Source organism: Rhinoderma darwinii, chromosome 1 (genome assembly GCF_050947455.1).
Source record: "Rhinoderma darwinii isolate aRhiDar2 chromosome 1, aRhiDar2.hap1, whole genome shotgun sequence".
Classification (NCBI taxonomy): Eukaryota; Metazoa; Chordata; class Amphibia; order Anura; family Rhinodermatidae; genus Rhinoderma; species Rhinoderma darwinii.
This window is the reverse complement of record NC_134687.1, coordinates 363,410,189-363,432,550: the sequence shown is the minus strand read 5'-3', so window position 1 is coordinate 363,432,550 and position 22,362 is coordinate 363,410,189. Positions and strand designations below refer to the sequence as shown.

General features: G+C 44.1%; 1 protein-coding gene across 1 annotated transcript in view; it reads right to left on the bottom strand.

Annotated features, from left to right (window-relative positions):
- Window positions 1–20,829, bottom strand: part of ERMP1 (endoplasmic reticulum metallopeptidase 1) — a 95,422-nt gene extending 74,593 nt beyond the window's left edge. The window contains exon 1 of the mRNA XM_075827345.1: window positions 20,531–20,829. Coding sequence (XP_075683460.1) covers window positions 20,531–20,799 — 269 coding nt within the window. The 5' untranslated portion in view covers window positions 20,800–20,829. The remainder of the gene's footprint in view (window positions 1–20,530) is intronic.
- Between the last annotated feature and the right edge of the window lie 1,533 nt (window positions 20,830–22,362).

Genomic DNA, 22,362 nt, shown 5'->3' with positions numbered 1-22,362 from the left:
CAGGAAATGTCTATGCCAAGGATATGCCTGGGAATGTCTACCCATCTACACTTAACAGCAGGTCAGAGGGGAATGTGGGTGGACAATGACGTGCAAATCAGCCTGCCTAGAAATAATAACATAGAAGTCACATATGAGGTCAGTGTGCATTCACACCTCTAGAACGGCTCAGGGAACAAGTTAAACATGCCAAGGAGCCAATGTAGGTTAGCACCGCTTCACAAGTGACCGGTCAGGCTGCTGGAAAAGACATAGTGCGACCTCCGCCGCCAGTACTGGGGACCAGCACATTCCCCTGATGCTAAGCCTTGTCAATCAGGTAAAAACCTTTTTTTTTCTTTATGTTGCACTTTGTATATTTTGCGTTGCTAGGGCATACTTTGTGCTGCATTGTGGTATGTGGTGCTGTGGGGGGGTATGTTGTGTTGGAATGTGGTGTTTGGAACTTCTGGGGAGGTAGGTTGCGCTGCATTGTCATATTTGTTGCTGCTAGCGGGTATTATGTGCGCTGCATGGTGGTATTTGGTTGACATTGCTGGGGATAATAGAAGCACTGGACGGTAGTATTTATTTGGCGCTACTAGGGAGGAAATATGGCCACTGCACAATAGTATTTGAACCAGCACCACCGTGGATTGCCTGGTGATGCAGAGTATAAATAGATTTAGGAGCCCTGATCTAACGGACTGTTACCATTAGATCACTCTTATTAGTGATCTGTATGGGTACAGCATGGAACACAGATTTCCTGATAACTTGTGCTACCATAGTAAGGAATAAATTAATAAATATAGTGAAGAAAAGCACACCTATGTGAACACACACGCACGCACGGCATTTTGCATAGCCAAACATAAAAATTGGTCGCCAGGGATTATTATTGTAACAGTTTTAGGCTTCATGCCCATTTCAGTCTTTTTCTTCAGGGTGCTAGCCGTTTTTCTGACGGCTAGCACCCTGACCCATTCATTTCAATGGGGCCATGCACACTTCAGTTTTTTTTTTTGACGGTCCCGTTGCTCTGTTCCGACAAAAGTAGAGCATGTCCTACTTTGGTCCGAGATTCCGTGACCATGAGGCCCATGCAAGTCAATGGGGCAGTCAAAAAAACTGAAGGCCCACGGAAGGCGTCATGTGACGGCTGTGTGTGACGGAGCCGTTGCCTAGCAACGGCCAGGCGGGCAGAAGAGCATTAGAGATATTACACTAATCAGCAGCCACTTCTCTCTATCCAGCATTGATAGAGAGAAGAGGCTGCTGATAAAAATAAAAAGCAGTTCATACGTACCCCGGTCGTTGTCTTGGTGACGAGTCCCTCTTCTTCCTCCAGTCCGACCTTCTTGTATGACGCGGCAGTCCATGTGGCCGCTGCAGCCTGTGATTGGCTGCAGAGGCGGTCACATGGGATGAAGCATCATCCCAGGAGGCCGGCCTTCTGACGTCATCCAGTCCGGCCTTCTGTTATGACTTTTATCCCATGTGACCGCCACTACAGCCTGTGATTGGCTGCAGTGGTGACATTGGATGAAACATCATCCCAGGAGGCCGGACAGGAGGAAAAAACAGAGAGTTCTGGGTAAGTATGAACTGATTTTTTTAAATTTAATTAGAATTGTATTTTGTGAGCGCCGAGCATGGTCATTCTTCAAAGCTGTCCAGGGTGCTGAAAGAGTTACCGCCGATCAGAGCAGCCCATTAACTCTTTCAGCACCCTGTACAGTGACTAGCGCTGAACAACCATGCACTTTCAGCACCCTGGACAGTACCATGCTCGACGCTCGGAAATGGAAACACGGCGTGCACACGGAAACCACACAGATAACAAAACGGGCACACGGATCCTTCAAAAACAACCGATAAAACGGTGAAGGAAGTGTGCATGAGGCCTTAGGCCTCATGCACACGACCATAGTTTTTCATCCGGAATTACGGCTCATGCAATTATGGATTAAATCGCGGAGCCATTCATTCCTATATATTTACGGATGTGTGTCCGGACCGTAGAAATGATATGCAAAATATAGAACATTTCAACTTATTGTCCGGAATTGGGTACAGACTTGGCTAAAGTAGTCTATCCGTATTTGCGGATAGTAAAAACCCTTACGGTCGCGTGCATGAGGCCTTACACAGACCATTTTAGCTTCACTAAAAAATGTGTGTAACTAGATTATTATCATTCATGTTCAGATGCTGCGCCTCAAGTGTCGTTTCAGGTGAATTTTCAGAATAAGCCGCCATGTGTATATACATGAGGAATAACATTATTTTTGATCATTATGTAACTTGTATATGGCATAGTCAGCAGTTTTCCCCCTCTGCAGGCTCCATTAGTTTTCCCTGAGCTCATCTGAGTAGTGAGAGGAGCCTAGCTGCTATGATGTCTTCGATACAGCAGACACACAGAAGAGAAGATCCTTCTCCCTTATCTCTCTCACACACCCAGAAGCAGCAACAGCATGGAGGACAATATACAGCAGCAATGAGCAGTGCAACTGTGAATCCAACACTCGTACGAGACAATAGAACACTTACTAGAAGCAGCAGCGACTCTCTGCAGCTGTTCCCTCCTCCCCTCCTACTTCCCCTCCCCTCCCCATAGACATTTATGGGCAGCAGCTGTAACCTGATCTCCCAATGAGGCTGATAATCTCTTCATCACTGAATTACTGAACAGAGATTTTAGCAGTGAGTTGGGTGTGATCAGTGCATGAGGAATGGGAGGTTGAAAGAGGCAATTTATTAGTGGAGAAAAGGGAATTTTCCTGGAATTGGATAGATTAAGTTTTAATCTAACCTTGTACTATTGATTTATGGAAAAAAAAGTTGAAAAGATGGTTACTCTGGAGGGAGATTCATGTAAAAACTAAACGGAGGTCTTTGTTTTCTACACTATAGTGACAACAACACAATGTACACATTTAATTTCAGCTACAATTTTAACAAATCCTTCTGTTCCTTGCAACAAACAAAAAAAAAACAGAGTAGGCTAATAAATAAAAAAATATACACCTTTAGGCCTCATGCAAATCGCGGGTCGTGCACATGGCCGCGTGCATGCATTTAAACGAGCCTGGACCACAAGATGCGGCCGTAATAAGACATGTCCGATCTTTTTGCAGTCCAGGCTCCTGGGCAATACACGGACCGTGGAAACCAGTGTCGTGTGCATGGGCAGATTGAAATGAATGGGGCCGCAAAACATCCATCTGCAGATACTGTCCGTAAATACGGATCCGTAGTCATCCGCAACTTATCCGCATATACGAAACAGTATCCACAAATAAGGTCCGTAGTGCATCCATATATACGGATCTGCAAAAAGAAGAAAACCACAAATGTGCAACATCTTCAATCTGCAAACCTGGCGTCGCCTAGCAACGCTTCCGTAATTACGGATGGCTACACATCCGTAGTCCGTAGTTACAGAAGCGCCCATAGACTTCTATGGGGAGTCCATGCCATAATTACAGACAAGAATAGGACATGTTCTATATTTTACGGATCATTTCTACTGAATGGCCACCCGTCCGTAAAAATACAAAAAGGTGTCCATAGCCCATAGAAATGAATTTGTCCGTAATTACGAATGAAAAACACGGTCGTGTGCAATGGGGCCTTAGTTACCCTAAGTTTCACACGTAGGAAAAATACTGCGGATTATTCGCAGCGGATTTGGTTGCGGAAAATCTGCTGCATAATACAGTAACAGCAGAGTGGATGAGATTTAATCTCATCCACACACTGCGCAAATGCGGAGCGGAAAAAAACTCTCAGACATTGACCTAAAATACAATGTAATTGTATTGGCGTAATGGCTGCTTTTTTTTTGTTGCGGGTTTACCCCATTGAATTCAATGGGAGGTAAAACCTGCAAGAAATTGCAGGTGTTGTGATTTTTGCGGCGGAAAGGCCGCCGCCGTAAAAAAATAAAAAATAAATAAATGTAAAAATCGCAACTAAAACAATCTTATACTTACCGAGAATTCTGTGCTGCTTTGTCCTGGCAGGACATTTCCTCCCATGTGACCGCTGCAGCCAATCACAAGATGTAGCAATCACATGGGATGAAACGTCATCCCAGGAGGCCGGTCTGCAGGACATGAGAAGGTAAGTATGGGCGTTTTTTTTTCCTCTTCTATTTTCCACAGCGGACATTCCGGTCGAAAAACTGCACTACAATTTGTTTTTGTTTTTTTTTGGACCAAATTCCCTGCGGCTGTCAGGGCGTATACACTGTGTACCTTTGTGCAGCGCATCTGCCCTATGTGAACTTACCCTAAGGCCTGATTCACATGAGGTGCATCCGTGCTCAGCGCTGTCGCTGTCTCGCATCCCCCATAGATGAGTCTATGGAGGGATGCGTGATGCGTGAAAAGATAGGACATGTCATATTTTCGCATGGACCCTTCACACGGTCCGTTGAAACGACGGCTGTGTGAATGGCCACATTGAATTATATAGGTCCGTGGGACGGCCGCTGTTTTAACGGCCATCCCACGGACGTTTAACACGCCGAAGTCTATATTCACGGGTGTCAAATAGTCTGTGAAAAAGCGCAATTTTTCATGTCTGATTTGCATCAGTGCGGAACCAGTCTTCACGGATCGCCATAGACGTGTCTATTGAGGGATCCGGGAAAACGGGCAAAAATAGGACACGTCCTATTTTTTTTCCCGGCCCGTTAAAAAAAACATGCGTGTGAATAGCCCCATAGACATGGATTAATTTTAATGCATCCATGTGACGGCCATTAAAAAATACGTCAGTCACACGGCCGACTTTCCCTTTCGTCTGAATAAGCCCTTAGAATTCCAAAAGGTGACAAATCGCTTGCATTCCAAAAGGGGAAATTTTGCTCTGGGCATCAAGTCCCAAAACACTCCCTGACATGAAAGGGTTACAAATACACTTTCATTTTGCGCATACCACACCCCGAACATTGCATATATTTATTTTTAAAGATTATTGTAACGTGCAGAATTTGTAACCATAACAAAAACCACTTGCAGGTTCTCAGTTTAGGAGTGGTCACAACTTTATCCATTCTCTGGAGCAGACGAAAGACAGACAAGTTTTTCCAGACCCTTCTTTACTGCACCCACAACATGGCACGCTCCCTGGTCTGAAACTTTGTGTAGCGCTACTGACTGACAAACTATTGAGCTACAGCTGAAGTCCAAATGAGTCCATTGAGTTGCATGCAATCTTGGACTGCAGCTGTCACTCAATAGTTAAAATCAATCGGTAGTACTACAGAAAGTCTCAGCTTAGCCAGGCCTTATAGGACTGGGTTCCCATGTAGCGTAAACGCTGCGGAACGTCCGCAACGGAACTCTGCTGCTGCTGTAAGTGCTGCGTAATTTCCGCACAAAGTAGGTGAGATTTGAACAGATCCATGGCGAAAAAGTTCATAAATTCACCTGTTTTTAAATCCACAGCACGTGCAGAAACGTTGCTCTTATTTGCAGGTTTTCCCCATTGAATTCAATGGGAGGTAAAACCTTCAACAAACAGCATATGTTGTGATTTTGAAAAATAAAAAAAAACCAACACATTATTTTTTTATATTATTATTATTATTATTATTATTATTATAAAAAGTGACACGTTCCACCGTTCGGAGTGCAGCCCGACCTCCTGGTGGATGACGTTAACAGGCTGCAGCGATCACATGGGCTGCAGTGTCGTCCCAGGAGGCCAGGCTGCACAATGGCCCTAGATAAGCGCATTAGGTTTTTTTTTCTCAAGCACTGCTTTCCGCCCAAAAATCTGCACCACAATTAGGTGCGGGCTCTTCGGGCGGAAGTCCCTGTTAGTTCTAGGCCGGATACACTGCATACTTTTGAGGGTATTCACATCGTGTGGTTTTGCCACACGGCTGTAAAAAAGTGTGTGTGTTTTTAGCGCGACTTTACCGTGGTTTCTGTGCCAACTGCAAAAGCGCATGCGATAATGCATTGTGGTTTTTGGCCGCATGCTCGCCCCCAAACTCCATTCAAGCTCCTCCTCACTGCGGGGGGTGCAGTGAGGAGGATCTGGGGGTTTGGGAGCCCTGTTCTAACAATTGGTGGGGGTTTCAGCGCTGTGGCCCCCAGCAATCAAAAAATTACCACCTATCCTGTGGATAGTTGATAATTTTTGATTCTGGGAATACCCCTTTATGTGCACACGCTTCACAAAAAAGGCTGAAAATACGGAGCTGTTTTCCAGTGAAAACATCCTCTGATTTTTAGCCATTTTTAAGCAACTCGCGTTGTTTACAGCCGTTTTTGGAGCGGTTTTTCTATTGAGTCAATTAAATCAATGGGCAGATGTTTGGAGGCGTTCAGCCCCCGCATTTTTAGCCGTTTTTCGGGGCATTTACGGCTGAAAAAAGGTTGTGTGAACATACACTAACAAACCTTCCCTCGAAGTTCAAAATGTCCCTGAGGGCGGATTTACACGAGCGTGTGCGTTTTGCGCACGCAAAAAACGCGGCGTTTTGCATGCGCAAAAGGCACTTAACAGCTTCGTGTGTCATTACATAGGATGCGCAGCTGCGTGATTTTTTTCACGCAGCCGCCATCATTATGACACTGTTTGGATGTTTGTAAACAGAAAAGCACATGGTGCTTTTCTGTTTGCAAACATACTTTTGACTGCTGTTGCGCAAATAATGCGCGTCCCACGGAAGTGCTTCCGTGTGGTTCGCGTGATTTTCACTCACCCATTGACTTCAATGGGTGCGTGATACGCGAAAAACGCAGAAATATAGGACCTGTCGTGAGTTTTACGCAGCGGACTCACACTGCGCAAAAATCACTGACAGTCTGCACTGCCCCATAGACTAGCATAGGTCCGTGCGACGCGCGTGAAAAACACGCGCGTTGCACAGACGTATTACACGTTCGTGTAAATCCGCCCTAATAAATAGAAGTCCTTCAAATGCCCCATCAAATCTGTGTCTGGGAAAAATGTGCATGATAATATGGCCTCCCTTAGGGCGTATTCACACGGTGCGGTTTTGCTGCGTTTTTGCCATGAGACCGAAAACCGCACTGAAAACCGCATGCGTTGCAAGTGAATATATACAGTTATCATATTGGTGGTTACTCAGTTTTCCTAAACTGGGTTCCATTAGCTCAACTAAGGCCAATAAGCGTCCTTTTGATCTCCGTCAGGCTGGTATACATCATTACACTTTTTTTTTTTTTAAATCTTACCACAATGTTGAAGGTGGTGTTTTTTGTTTTGTTTTTTAACATTGAAGCCTATGGGTGACATATGCCACTAAATGGCATGCGTCACAGGCGTACATTTAACATACGTCATGGGCCTCTTAATAGCTTTTTATGACATATACATGTAAGGGTACCATTATAGTCTATGGGTGATGGATACATCAAATGGATGCCAAATAGTGGCATCTGTTACCGATAAACAGATATCATGATAATCTATCGGATACGTCATGAACTTTCAAGACCCCATTTCATGATGTATCCGCTTAACAGACACCAATACAGTCTATGTAACAGATGCCACTGTTAGCGCATCCGTGTCAGCCTATGTTTAACATACATCAGAGCTTTTCCCGGCATATACGTCAAACGTAGGCCACTTAAAAGTGATGTAAAATAGGCCTTAAGGCTCATTCACACAAGCGTGAATCTCGTCCGTGTGCTGTGCGCTGAAACAACGCACAGCACACGGACCCATTGATTTCAATGGGGCTATTCAGACATGTATGAGTTTACACACAGCGAGTGTTCGTTGCGTGAAACTCACTGCATGTCCTATATTGGTGTATTTCATGCACCTAGTTGCCCATTGGAGATAATATGTGCGTGAAAACCACGGACAGCACACAGACGCACATCCGTGTGCGGTCTGTGTATTACACATCAATTACATTAAGAAAAAAAAAAAGTGCTTGCGAGTGCGTGAAAAACAAATGCCACACTGATGCGAAACAACGTACACGACCAGATTTAACGTGCGTTTTTTTAGGCTTGTAAATCTGTAACGCTCGTGTGAATGCAGCCTTAGTGAGTAGAATTTATTTACTTTTAATTTTTTATTTTTTTAACACCCACCAACGTTTACCTCCCTCTCCAGAGGGCCTAGAATGACCATCCAGTCACTAATATTTAAATATAAAGCCACACGGTAAGGGTATGTTCACACGGCTTATTTTCGGCCATTTTTCGGGCCGTAAATGACCGAAAAATCGGAACCCATCAACTGCCGTGTAAAAAACGGCTGCAAAAAAGAAGCGCATGTCACTTCTTGAGCCGTTTTTCATTGACTATAACAGCTCCAAAAACGGTTGTGAAAAACGCAGCGAAAAGCGCCAGTTTGTTTAAAAAACGGCTGAAAATAAGGAGCCGTTTTCCCTTGAAAACGGCTCCGTATTTTTAGACGTTTTTGAGTTTGCGTGTGCACATACCCCAACAAGGAATATTCATAAAATGTTTCCAAGGCAATACTAGAATCAACATCAATAAAATGCATGTTATCAGAAAGTTGTGTTTTATCACGCGAGACGGGTGTGTCTATTGTAAAACTCGGATATTCACCTGAAGCCAGCAGCCACAGAACACATGGAAACCTAGTAGTATCTAGTGAATTCTAGGTGAAAAGGCAGAAATACTGCAAAAGGATCAGTGTTGTCCATAGCAGCCAATCAGATCAAGTATTACTTCAAATTCATGCAAAGGTGAGAGCGAGTCTAGTTTGCATTCTGCGAAATATAGGGGGAGGGGAATATATTTAGACTGGCGTTTTATACACGAGTGTTAACAAAGAAAGCTGGAGTAACATGCAATACATTTATTGAGAGGCGAACGTCACTTAATAAGGCTGAGGTCACAAGGGACGGATACGCTGTGTAAAAGCACGCAGCGTATCCGTCCTGTGCTCTACAGGAAATTCCAGGCGAAAAACGGTGCAGTTTTTCACCAGAAATGTCCGCTACAGAAAACTGCCGCATTAGCCGGCCTCATCTCATCCCAGAAGACCGCTGCAGCCTGTGATTGGCTGCAGCGGTCTCATCTCATCCCAGGAGGCTGTGCTGGAGGGAAGAACACAGACTTCTGGGTAAGTATCAGACTTTATTTTTTTTTTTTACAGAGTTGAGTTTTTTGCAGCGGGATCGCTGCGAAACCGCCGCAAAAAATACGCAACAACTGCTATTTGTTGCAGGATTTAGCTCCCCATTGAATTCAATGGGGAATACCCACAGCAAACAATTAGCGTTTACACAAATACAATTGACATGCTGCGGAATAAAACTCTGCACCGACTGTCAATAGTTTTTTCCGCTCAGTATTTACACAGCGTGGATGAGATATGTTTTATCTCATCCACTTTGCTGCTACGGTATTACATGGCCTTATATGCCACGCAGAACTCCATGTCATCAGTGCTGCGTCACATACGATTTGATGCATCCCGGCGTCAATACCTAGAATGGGCGGAGGCTTGCCGAGGAAGTCGGAGGTAAGAGGAGCGGTGAGATGAGCACACTTTTTTTTATTTAATTTATTTATTTTTTTTTAAATTGCCCGATTGGTGGGGAGGAGCAAGTTTGATAAGGGGAATAGTCTGATCAGGGGGGCAAGGTACAGGGCCTGGCATGTGCCTCTACCTTCTTACGCCCCACACCGCAAAACCTACACCAGCGATTTCCTCTATCATTTAAGCCAGTTTTCTGGTGTAAATTATAAATAAATTTGTCGGGCCATGGGAAGCTACAACCTCTTTCACAAAAGTGGTGAGGGCAGCATAAAAAAGCCTTTTACGATTTTTTTCTACACCAGAAAACTGGTATAAAGGTTGATAAATTTCCTCCAATGTCTTTACACCAGGTACAGTTTGAGAACCCTCACCAATCTACAGCATACTGACTTACATAATCGCACAATAATGCTACTAATAGAGCACAAATCTGAATTATAGTACACAAAAAGTATATATATATATACATACATTATATATATATATATATATATATATGTTACGTTACAATATGAGAAGGAGTTCTCACGCCTTTTTTGATCTAGAACTAATCACACGTACATTATTACCCTCTGGGTAGAATGATCAATGAGAAGAATCTGAATATGAAAGGGTTCCTCCGCAGTAGTTGTTCCATCATGTACTAGTTTGTACAACAAAAGTTTTACATTTGGCTAGGTTTGGGCAGTACATTCGTGACGTATGCTGGGAAATTCTCCAGTCTTGCCCATAGAATATCATTAGCCAAAAATAAGAAAAAAGAAAAGAGCGTTCTATTCAAATACGCCGGGTCAGTATACCTTTGGTTTGACTCTACTGAAAAACGTGGTCAACTAGGCTTATTTTCAACGAAGCTTCTGGACCCCGATACAAGAACTGTAAGGCCACAAATACTCGATGCGTATTACATGCGGGTTTGCCGCACAGATTTTCCTATGGCAAGTCTGCAGCTTGCAGCAAAGTTAATGAGACTCCAAGTAATCTCATCTACACGTTGTGGAATTTTTTAGCACCAAAACTGACCTATGGTGCAGATTTTAAAATCTGCAACATGTCAATTTATCTTGCGTTTCCGTCTCAGAATTTTATCTGACAAGTTTATAAAAACCACACCAAAATCCACAACATAAGAACCACATCTATTTCCGCATCAAGATGTAAAAACTACACCTAAAAACAATTTTTAAAAAAACGCAGTATTAAGTGTGGATTTTACCTGCAGATTTACCTGTGTTTACCTGCGGTTTTGATGCAGATTATAAGCATCAAATTACGTAACGTGTTCATGTAGCCTAACAGAGCCACCAACCACACTTATTTATTATCTGTTGCTTATAAGGCACCAACATATTCAGCAGCGCTGTACAGAGATGATCACCATTCATATCAATCCCTGGCCAAATGGAGATCACTAATATAATATAATCTCATTTCCTTACTTTAAACTAACATGCACGCTGGCTGTCTATGCGCCTGAAATGGAAATCTATGCCAGGTACAAGATAGCGTAGATTTCCACTATAATTCCCAGCACTTTCTGGCTAAAGTTATAGTAAATTTGTCAAACTGACAGGCTACACCACTTTGCTGAGCCCCACCCACATTTTGGAAAAGTGCCGTAAAGCGACATCAACGCATCAAAAGGCACAATTATTTTTTGTATGCAATTTTTTTTCAGCATTTTTTGACAGAGGCTTCTACAGCAGCCTCTAAAGAGGATGTAAATAGAATCTTAGACTTTTCACTTGGACTTAATCGTATGGCACACGCTAGAATATTGGGGGAACTTATTAGGTCTGGCATTTCATACGCTGAAGGTGCGCCCGATTTAATAACCTGTTAGTGACTGCCCATAGGTGTTTTTATGGCGTCCACTAACGGGTTTTCTGATGCATGTGCCTTTTTACGGCGCTGCATTAGAATAAATCTGAGCGGCCGGGAGAAGTAAAAGCTCCCTGCTCTCAGAGGTAGCTGAGGGCTGGGAGTAGACCTGCTCGAGCCAGCGGGACCTAAATCAACATTGATCCCGCCCACTTAACCCCTCAGATTTCTGATACTGAAAGTGAAACATTGAAATGCAAGTTAAAGTGTATGTACACAAATGCCAGAAGTCTAGCAAGCAAAATGCGGAAGCTGGAGGCCTTGGTACTGTAGGAAAATATAGATATAGTTGGTGTTGCTGAAACATGGTCGGACTCTTTACATGACTGGGCTGTAAATCTACTGGTGTATGTCTGTATGTGAGAAGTGATATGAAGGCGGTGGTGTATGTCTGTATGTGAGAAGTGATATGAAGGCGGTGGTGTATGTCTGTATGTGAGAAGTGATATGAAGGCGGTGGTGTATGTCTGTATGTGAGAAGTGATATGAAGGCGGTGGTGTATGTCTGTATGTGAGAAGTGATATGAAGGCGGTGGTTTGTCTGTATGTGAGAAGTGATATGAAGGTGAGTGTGAATGAGACATTAGAGGGTGAAGATTGTGAGGAGGTTGAAACCTTGTGGGTGGAACTATAAAGAGAGGTAAACACTGAAAATATTATATTTGATGTAATCTATAGACCCCCCCCCCCCCCCCCATATAACTGAGGCGATGGAATGTCAGCTATATAAACAGATGGAGCAGGCTGCACAGGGGGGTACTGTAGTGATAATGGTAGGAGACATTTCCTCAACCTGTTGCAGGAAAATGTTATGGGCCAGTTTGTGGAAGACCCGACTAGAGGTGAAGCTCTGTTGGATCTGGTCATTTCTAATAATGCAGAGCTTGTTGGGAACGTCAATGTTCGTGAAAACCTCGGTAACAGTGATCATAATATAGTTATATTTTACATAAACTGTAAAAAACAAAACACAGGCTGGGAGGGCAAAAACATTTAATTTTAGGAAGGCCAATTTCCCCAGGATAAGGGCTGCAATTCAGGACATAGACTGGGAAGAACTAATGTCAAATAATGGTACAAATGATAAATGGGAGATTTTCAAATCTACTTTGAGTTATTATAGTGCAAAATTTATTCCTATAGGTAACAAGTATGAACAACTAAAATTAAACCCCACATGGCTTATACCTTCTGTAAAAGGGCAATACATGACAAAAAAAGGGCATTTTAAAAATACAAATCTGAGGGTACAGCTGTAGCCTTTGTAAAATATAAAGAGCTTAATAAAATCTGTAAAATGGTAATAAAAATCAGCAAAAATACAAAATGAAAGGCAGGTGTCCAAGGATAGTAAAACGAATCCCAAAAAAATTCTTCAAGTATATAAATGCAAAAAAGCCAAGGTCTGAACATGTGGGACCCCTAGACAGTGGTAATGGGGAGTTGGTCACAGGGGATCAAGAGAAGGCAGAGTTACTAAATGGGTTCCTTCGCTCTGTATATACAACAGAAGAAAGAGAAGCTGATGTAGCCGGTGCCAGTGCTGTTAATACATCTATTAATATACTGAATTGGCTGAATGTATATAAGGTCGAAGCGAAGTTAAATAAAAATAAACGTACACAAGGCCCCGGGACCAGATGGGTTACACCCTAGAGTTCTTAAAGAACTTAGTTCAGTTATTTCAGTCCCCCTCTTCATAGTATTTAGAGATTCTTTAGTGACTGGTATAGTGCCAAGGGACTCACGCAGGGCAAATGTGGTGCCTATTTTCAAAAAGGGCTCTAGGTCTTCCACGGGTAATTATAGACCAGTTAGCTTAACATCCATCGTGGGGAAAATGTTTGAGGGGCTATTGAGGTACTATATACAGGAATATGTGACAAAAAAAAATAGTATTATAAGTGACAGCCAGCACGGTTTTACTATTGTGAAACCAACCGGATTTGTTTTTAAGAAGAGGTAAGTAGAAGCCTAGACAGATATAGTCTGTCCTGTGGATATAGTATTTTTGGACTTTGCAAAAGCATTTGACACTGTCCCTTTAGATGCCTAATGGGCAAATTAAAAGGGGTGTCCACTACTGAACAACCGATGACCTATCCACCGGAGAGGTCATCAGTATATCATCGGTGCGGGTCCGACACCCGGACCGTTATACTGCTCCGGCTATCTCCGGACACCGGATGTTATGGCCGATTATGCTATGTACGGAGCCGGAAGCATTTGGCTCCGTACATAGAATAGTGGCCGTGCTGCAGCGCTGCTCCTATTCACCTGAAAAGGACCAGAGCTGCAGTACGGCAGCTCGCCACTATTCAGTGGCCGGAGCCAACTGCTTCCGGCATGTACATCCGATGTTCGGAGGCAGCCGGAGCAGCTTAATGGGCGGAGTCCAGGCTTCGGACCCCCACAGATCATGTACTGATGACCTATCCGGTGGATAGGTCATCAGTTGTCCAGTAGTGGACAACCCCTTTAAGGTCTAGGGGGAGCTATACTGGGGGTGTCACTTGTTGAGAAGGATCTGGGTGTACTTGTAAATCATAAACTAAACAGCATGCAGTGTCAATCAGCTGCTTCAAAGGCCAGCAAGATATTGTTGTGTATTAAAAGAGGCATGGACTCACGGCACAGGGATATAATATTGCCACTTTACAAAGCATTAGTGCGGCATCATCTAGAATATGCAGTTCAGTTCTGGGCTCCAGTTCATAGAAAGGATGCCCTGGAGTTGGAAAAAATACAAAGAAGAGCAACGAAGCTAATAAGGGGAATGGAGAATCTAAGTTATGAGGAAAGATTAAAAGAATTAAACCTATTTAGCCTTGAAAAAAGACGACTAAGGGGGGACATGATTAACTTATATAAATATATTAATGGCACATACAAAAAATATATGATGAAATCCTGTTCCATGTAAAACCCCCTGAAAAAACAAGGGGCACTCTCTCCATCTGGAGAGAAAAGAAGGGTTCAACCTGCAGAGGTGACAAGCCTTCTTTACTGTGAATCTATGGAATAGTCTACCGCAGGAGCTGGTCACAGCAGGGACAGTAGATGGCTTTAAAAAAGGCCTCATGCACACGACCGTAGCCATGTGCACGGCTGTGATTTTCGGGTTGGCCGGCAGCGGAGTGTCACCAGCGAACCGCCTGCAAATCGCGGGCCGTGCACATGGCCGCGTCCATTATTTGCTATGAGCCTGGACCGCAGAACATGGCCGTAATAAGACATGTCTGTTCTTTCTGCGGTCCGGGCTCCTGGCCATGCACGGACCGTGAAAACCACGGTTGTGTGCATTGGCCCATAGGAATGAATGGGGCCGCAATTCTCCCGTGCATTTTCGGGGGAATTGTGGCCGCGAAAGCACGTTCGTGTGCATGGGGCCTTATTTCCTGGAACTAAAAGATATTAGCTCGTATCTGTAGAAATTTTTACCTTCCCTTTTCCCATCCCTTGGTTGAACTTGCGGGACATGTGTCTTTTCACCCGTACTATGTAACTCTGAACTTGACAAGCCCAGGGAGCAGGAAATGAATACGCATGTGAAATGAGGTGGAGGTGGTTATCCGGCACACATCTAAACCGAGAACAGTTCATGTGATCAGAAATCTATACTGTGTGAGCACAAGGTCACCTCACGCTGTAAACAGGGCACTATATAAAATAACCTGGCAGCGGCAAACTAGGATGGACTGTGCGGATATACTACACATCACTACATGCGCGTTTATACAGTCAAAGGCACAGGGAGAGATCTTGTCAGTATGTTGCACATTTAGCACTGGTGTAAGGTCAGGAAAGCGGCCATGTTCACACATACAAAACGTGGCTGAAAATTACAGAGCTGTTGAAGGGAAACCAGCCTTATTATTTTCAAGCTTTTTACGTGCCGTTTTTTTTTTTTAAAACATCGGCGTATAAAAACTGCCCTGTCTGAACTAAACGCTGGTTTTCCATTGATCTCAATGGGAAGTGGTTTCACTAGCGTTTTGAAAGGCGTATTTTGAGGCGTTTACGCCCTAAAATACGCCTGAAAACACTGCGTGTGAACATACCCTTACGCTTCAAAATAAACTTAGAACAAGCCTGCAAACAGTTTCCCATTGATTTAAATGAGAAATACACTGTGCTGTTCACATGAGGCGTATTTTTATTTTTTATACTGCTAAATTCAAAAGACGCCTCGTAAAAAGACGCCTCGTAAAATGAAGTAGTATGTCACTTCTTGAGGCGTTTTTGGAGCAGAGTTTCCAGTGACACTGAAAAAAAAGCCTCAAATTTAAACCTTGAAAACAGCTCCGTAATTTTCAGCCACATGCGAACATACCCTTACGCATGTTTACATCACGTTAGCTGCGTACATTTCGCGAGTATGCGGGAATAAGCTCCTGGCGTACATGCCAAGCATAAACCTATAGATCCATTAACCGACGAAGGCCAAAAGAGTGCCTTTTTGGACTCCTTTGTTCCAGTATCCACAAAAAAAAGGTATGTATTCCATACAACAGTAAATTTGTAAATTAAAGCTTTTTTTCCCATCGTATACATCAAACCGAAAGCCATAGCGTGATGGGAATAGGGCCTTAATGACAGCTAAAACACGCTTGAACTTTGCCACTCAGTAGTCTGCCGTTATCAGCTGTATGACCGTTATCTTCTGCCTGGCTCATGGTTCAGACTGCTAGGTGCACACCATGTTGGCGTCCTATCTCAGATAAGCATGTTTTTTTCTTTAGGGTTAGGCCTCATGCACACGACCATGTTCGGTGCGTGATATACGTTCAGTACCGGACAGTATTCCCATGGGGAGGCAGGGACACCTAGTGCCATACAGAACTGCGATGCTAGAAGCCAAACTCCCTGAACTGTGATTGGTCCGGGAAACGCAGCCGACACGTGGTCCGTATGTCCCGAACTGAACACGAATGTGTGCATGAGGCCTAAACTGTAAGGGTATGTTCACACGGCAGCGTCCGATACGGCTGAAATTACGGAGCTGTTTTCAGGAGAAAACAGCTCCGGAATTTCAGACGTAATGGCATGTGCAGGCGTTTTTCACTGCGTCCATTACGGGCGTAATTGGAGCTGTTTTTCTATGGAGTCAATGGAAAACGGCTCCAATTAAGTCCCGTGCCCGTCGGCACAGTACATCGTAAAACCCAAATGAATGGGCAGGTGTTTGCCGGCGCTTTGGAGCCGTATTTTCGGACGTAATTCGAGGTTAAAACGCCCGAATTACGTCCGTAAATAGGGTGTGTGAACCCAGCCTAAGGGTATGTTCACACACACTAATTACGGACGTAATTCGGGCGTTTTTGCCCCGAATTACGTCCGAAAAATGCGCCTCGATAGCGTTGACAAACATCTGCCCATTGAAAGCAATGGGCTGACGTTTGTCTGTTCACATGAGGCGTAAATAGACGCCCGCGTCAAAGAAGTGACCTGTCTCTTCTTGGGGCGTAATTGGAGCCGTTATTCATTGACTCCAATGAAAAGCAGCGCCAATTACGTCCGTAATGGACGCGCCGTTCAAGCGCCTGCACATGCCGTTACGGCTGAAATTACGGGGATGTTTTCTCTTGAAAACATCCCCGTAATTTCAGCCGTTACGGACGCTGTCGTGTGAACATACCCCGAGAGTGCACTCACTTGTCTATCGAGGAATCAGTGAAAAACGGAACAAAATAAGACATGTTCTATTTTCAACAGATACTTCACACGGTCTGTTGAAACTGCAGGATGTCGGAGGGATGTATTGCCATGGCTACATGTAAGGGCTTATTCAGACAAACGTATTTTACGTCTGTGTGCTGTCCGTTTAAACAACCGACAGCACACAAACCTAAGCAATTCAATGGGGCTATTCACACATGCGTATTTTTTCACGCAACATGTGTCTGTTGCATGAAACTCACTGCATGTCCTTCTTTGGTCCGTTTTTGACGACCACGTCATCCAATAAAGTCAATGGGTGTGTTTTTCATGCAAAGAAAGAAAAAAAAAAAAAACGGGAACACTGATGCCACACGGAACTGAAATGCATGAAATACGCTCCATTTTTTTGCGGACGCAAAATTGACACGCTCATCTTAGTAAGGCCTTCGTATGGACTTATTTTAGAATTATTTACCTGCCGGTCTGTGCAGCGCACATTCCGGCCGAAAAACTGCACCGGAATTCCACACGGCGTCCAGGGCGGATACACGGTGTACTTTTATGCAGCTTATCCGCGTATGTGGATTCCTGCAAACCCCATATAGATGAATAGGGAATTCATAGATTTCTCTGCAAAAAACCTGCCACCTGTGAATATGCAGCATCCATTTTTTTTTTTTAATGGTAACAGATGCATACTGTGAAATGTATACATATTCAAGTATATATTCCTATGGTTAGATCCATCAGCCACTGACTTCCATTCTAAGGGGTAGTTCACACAGAGTTTGAACGGCCATTGAATCTAATGCAAGTACCGTGGGCGAAAAACACTCAGAAACGAATATCACGGGTATTTTCTGCCTCTCATTGATTTCAATGGGAGGTCGGAGGTCAGAGGCGGAAACCGCAAGAAAGAACATGCAGCTTCTTTTTCCCCACGAGCAGCGAAAAGCCACCGAGGAAAAAAAAAACGCCTCTGCCTCCCATTGAAATCCATGGGGTGCGGTTTTGCACTTTTTTGGCGCCGATTCCAACGCGATTTCCGCATCAGAGAACGGTGTGTGAACGGACCCTAAAATTAAAAAATTAAATGTTAACACTTTTTTTCTAAAAATGCTTTCCTGTACCCAAAAAAACGGTGTGCAGCCAAACCTGTCAAACATGCTAAAATGACACGTATGGCATAAGTCTGCACAATCAATTGAAGTCTATGGAAATGTTCGGCTCAGTTCCTCCTCCTTTGGAGGTTCTGGCAGGCCTTCCGTTTTTTTGGACAGCAAGAATAGAGCAGTCTGCGGCACGATCATTGTAAAAACGACTGCAATCTAAACTATACAAATTAGGCTACGTGACCACGTTGCGTATTTTGCTGCGGAAAACATGCACCAAAACTGCAGAAAATTCACGTGTAAAAACCAAACAATTGTGCGTTTTTCGAGCTTTCATGCTTTTTCAACGCGTTTCCATGCTGCGGGTTTTGGTGCGATTTTCCACAGCGCTAGGAAGATAGAATTCACAAGCGGAAACGCAAGATAAATGGAGATGCTGCGGATTAAAAAAAATAAAAATAAAAATACAAAAAAAAACACACCACAGGTCATTTTCTGTCCCAAATAATGCAGCAGTGTGTACATGAGATTTCCTGGAATCTCATTGACTATACTGGTACTGTATTACGCTGTGGATTTGCCACATGCAAATCCAAGAGGCAAAACTGCACGTAATATGCATTCAGCCTGAGGCTGGGTTCACACAAGCATGTTACGTCCGTAATGGACGGAACGTATTTTGGCCGCAAGTCCCGGACCGAACACACTGCAGGGAGCCGGGCTCCTAGAATCACAGTTATGTACGACGCTAGGAGTCCCTGCCTCGCTGCGGGACAACTGTCCCGTACTGTAATCAGGTTTTCCCATATACATCTTTTTCCCATATACATCTGAGGGCTTATTCAGACGCACGGGATATACGTCCGTGCAACGCGCGTGATTTTCACGCGCGTCGCACAGACCTATGTTAGTCTATGGGGCCGTGCAGACTGTTGCGTGATTTTTACGCAGCGCGAGTCCGCTGCGAAAAAGTCACGACATGTCCGCTCTTTGTGCGTATTTCGCGCATCACGCACCCATTGAAGTCAATGGGTGCGTGAAAATCCCACACACCACACGGAAGCACTTCCGGGGGACGCGCGTGATTCGCGCAACAGCTGTAAAACTATGAATGTAAACAGAAAAGCACCACGTGCTTTTCTGTTTACAAAAATCCAAACAGAGTGTCATAATGATGGCGGCTGCGCAAAAAGCACGCAGCCGCGCATCATACAGGGTTGACACACGGAGCTGTTAAGTGCCTTTTGCGCTCACAAAACGCACACGCTCGTGTGAATCCGGCCTGAGGGTGATGGGAATAGAGACTTAGGGCTAAGGCACATGGCCGTATTACAACACTGTATCGTCATGTACATTCAGAAAAGTCTTTCCAAAATTTTCTGTCTATTGGATTCAATCCTGTTCTTGGCACTAAATATGCAGCTCCAGAATGAAACCGTATTATGTCACCTGAATTTAGAAACCGTTACCTTCAGTTAGGAGACTTTTTTAAAAAAAAATGTTGCAGACTCGGCTCTAGCGGCTACATAAACATCAGAAGCGTAAACAGAAGCGGTCACGTGGTATGTGAAGTCTGATCTGCAGGCAGCATGTTATAGAGCAGGAGGAGCGGAGCAGACGGATATATCATTTTCAGAGAAAATCCCTGCTCATTCTTAGATCAGGTGTCCAGTGGGCGGTCCTAATCAGTGATTGACATCAATCTCCATGCACACCCACACAGAGGCGGCTGTCAATCACTGAGTAGGACCGCCCACTGGACACCTAATCCCAGAATGAGCAGGGATTTACTTGCTAATTCCCCCAATTCCTAAAGTGGACAAAGTGGATGCTCGGGTGAAGGTTTCCATTACCAGCAATAATAATATCAGTGTTATTTAGTCAATGCTCTTTGATTGGGGAGCCTCCAAATTGTCGCTTTTGCCCTCAAAACACAGTGCCACATTTATGGGGGTTGTGTCAAAAATGTCACATCTGGAAATATGAAAGTGGGCACGATCTTTGACACACCGCTACATTTTTTTTCTGGCAAACACAGATCGCTCCAGCAGTTTATGTAGATGTTTGTGTGTGGCTAGGTAATAACACGGCTTATACTGGTATACACAGGACAGGCTAGAAAAGTCTTCAGTATACACAGAAATCTATGAATATTCAGCCTGTGACTCCTGAGATATTATACTTCACATGACAGTCACATTATCGCACATGCCGACACTATATACACATGCCGCACCGTCATCGCATGCCCCCTGGCTGGTCATACATCATGTAGACTTCCAATGCTATAGATGGTACAATGGAAGGTCTATACATAGTGGATCCCAGACACATTATATATAAAATATACACACACACAATTGCATTGCCGTTACCTGGCAGTGGTGGCATTAAAGCCGGTGCTGCGGGTACCAGGTGTCACTAGTTGCCGCAACGACAAGTGAACTAGACCTCTCATCCCGAGCACATAGAGCAGCAGTACAGCCGGGACGCCAGCACCGAACACCAAACTACGGCTTCGTGACTTCCGATCATTGCCACCGTTATCTTCCCGCCGGTTCCCGTGACCGGATCCTGCCCCTGAGCTGACCGCATTGTGCCGGGACCTACGGACCGGCAGCCCCGTACATGCTGTCCTCTCCATTATTGAAAAACTGTAGCTCCACCTGCCGTTGCCATGGTAACCTTCAGCCAATCATAGAACGCGCTGTCAATGATTCGTCCAATCACTGTGCAGCGGGAAACAGCTGACAGGCAGGTTGTCCTTGCCGGCAAATAACAGGGGGCGCAGAGGGTCAAACTGCCTTCACATTGCTAAAATCTATGTAAAAAATTAAGACTTTTATAATACTTTACTAATATAGATTTTCTTCATTTATGGCCAAAGTGCAAGTAGAAAATCCACTGTTTCCTTTTTAGGGCTCATGCATGCAATGACATTAATACATTTTTTTCTGTCAGATTTTGCAAGAAAAGCACTGTTTTTTTCAATGAAGATAACATTAAATTAATCATAAATGCACTCTATACATTCTTAATGTGCTAAATGACTATTCTAGCTGCAAACGTCTGGTTTTTAATGCAATATCTACATAGGTGTATAGAGGCCCATTTCCAGCAACCATCACTCCAGTGTTCTAATGGTACATTGTGTTTGCTAACTGTGTTAGAAGGCTAATGGATGATTAGAAAACACTTGAAAACCCTTGTGCAATTATGTTAGCACCGCTGTAAACAGTTTTGCTGTATAAAGGAGCTATAAAACTGACCTTCCTTTGAGCTAGTTGAGAATCTGGAGCATTACATTTGTGGGTTCGATTAAACTCTCAAAATGGCTAGAAAAAGAGAGCTTTCATGTGAAACTCGACAGTCTATTCTTGTTCTTAGAAATGAAGGCTATTCCATGCGAGAAATTGCCAAGAAACTGAAGATTTCCTACAACGGTGTGTACTACTCCCTTCAGAGGACAGCACAAACAGGCTCTAACCAGAGTAGAAAGAGAAGTGGGAGGCCCCGCTGCACAACTGAGCAACAAGACAAGTACATTAGAGTCCCTAGTTTGAGAAATAGACGCCTCACAGGTCCTCAACTGGCAGCTTCATTAAATAGTACCCGCAAAACGCCAGTGTCAACGTCTACAGTGAAGAGGCGACTCCGGGATGCTGGCCTTCAGGGCAGAGTGGCAAAGAAAGAGCAATATCTGAGACTGGCTAATAAAAGGAAAAGATTAATATGGGCAAAAGCACACAGACATTGGACAGAGAAAGATTGGAAAAAAGTGTTATGGACAGACGAATCGAAGTTTGAGGTGTTTGGATCACACAGAAGAACATTTGTGAGACGCAGAACAACTGAAAAGATGCTGGAAGAGTGCCTGACGCCATCTGTCAAGCATGGTGGAGGTAATGTGATGGTCTGGGGTTGCTTTGGTACTGGTAAAGTGGGAGATTTGTACAAGGTAAAAGGGCTTTTGAATAAGGAAGGCTATCACTCCATTTTGCAACGCCATGCCATACCCTGTGGACAGCGCTTGATTGGAGCCAATTTCATCCTACAACAGGACAATGACCCAAAGCACACCTCCAAATTATGCAAGAACTATTTAGGGAAGAAGCAGGCAGCTGGTATTCTATCTGTAATGGAGTGGCCAGCGCAGTCACCAGATCTCAACCCCATAGAGCTGTTGTGGGAGCAGCTTGACCGTATG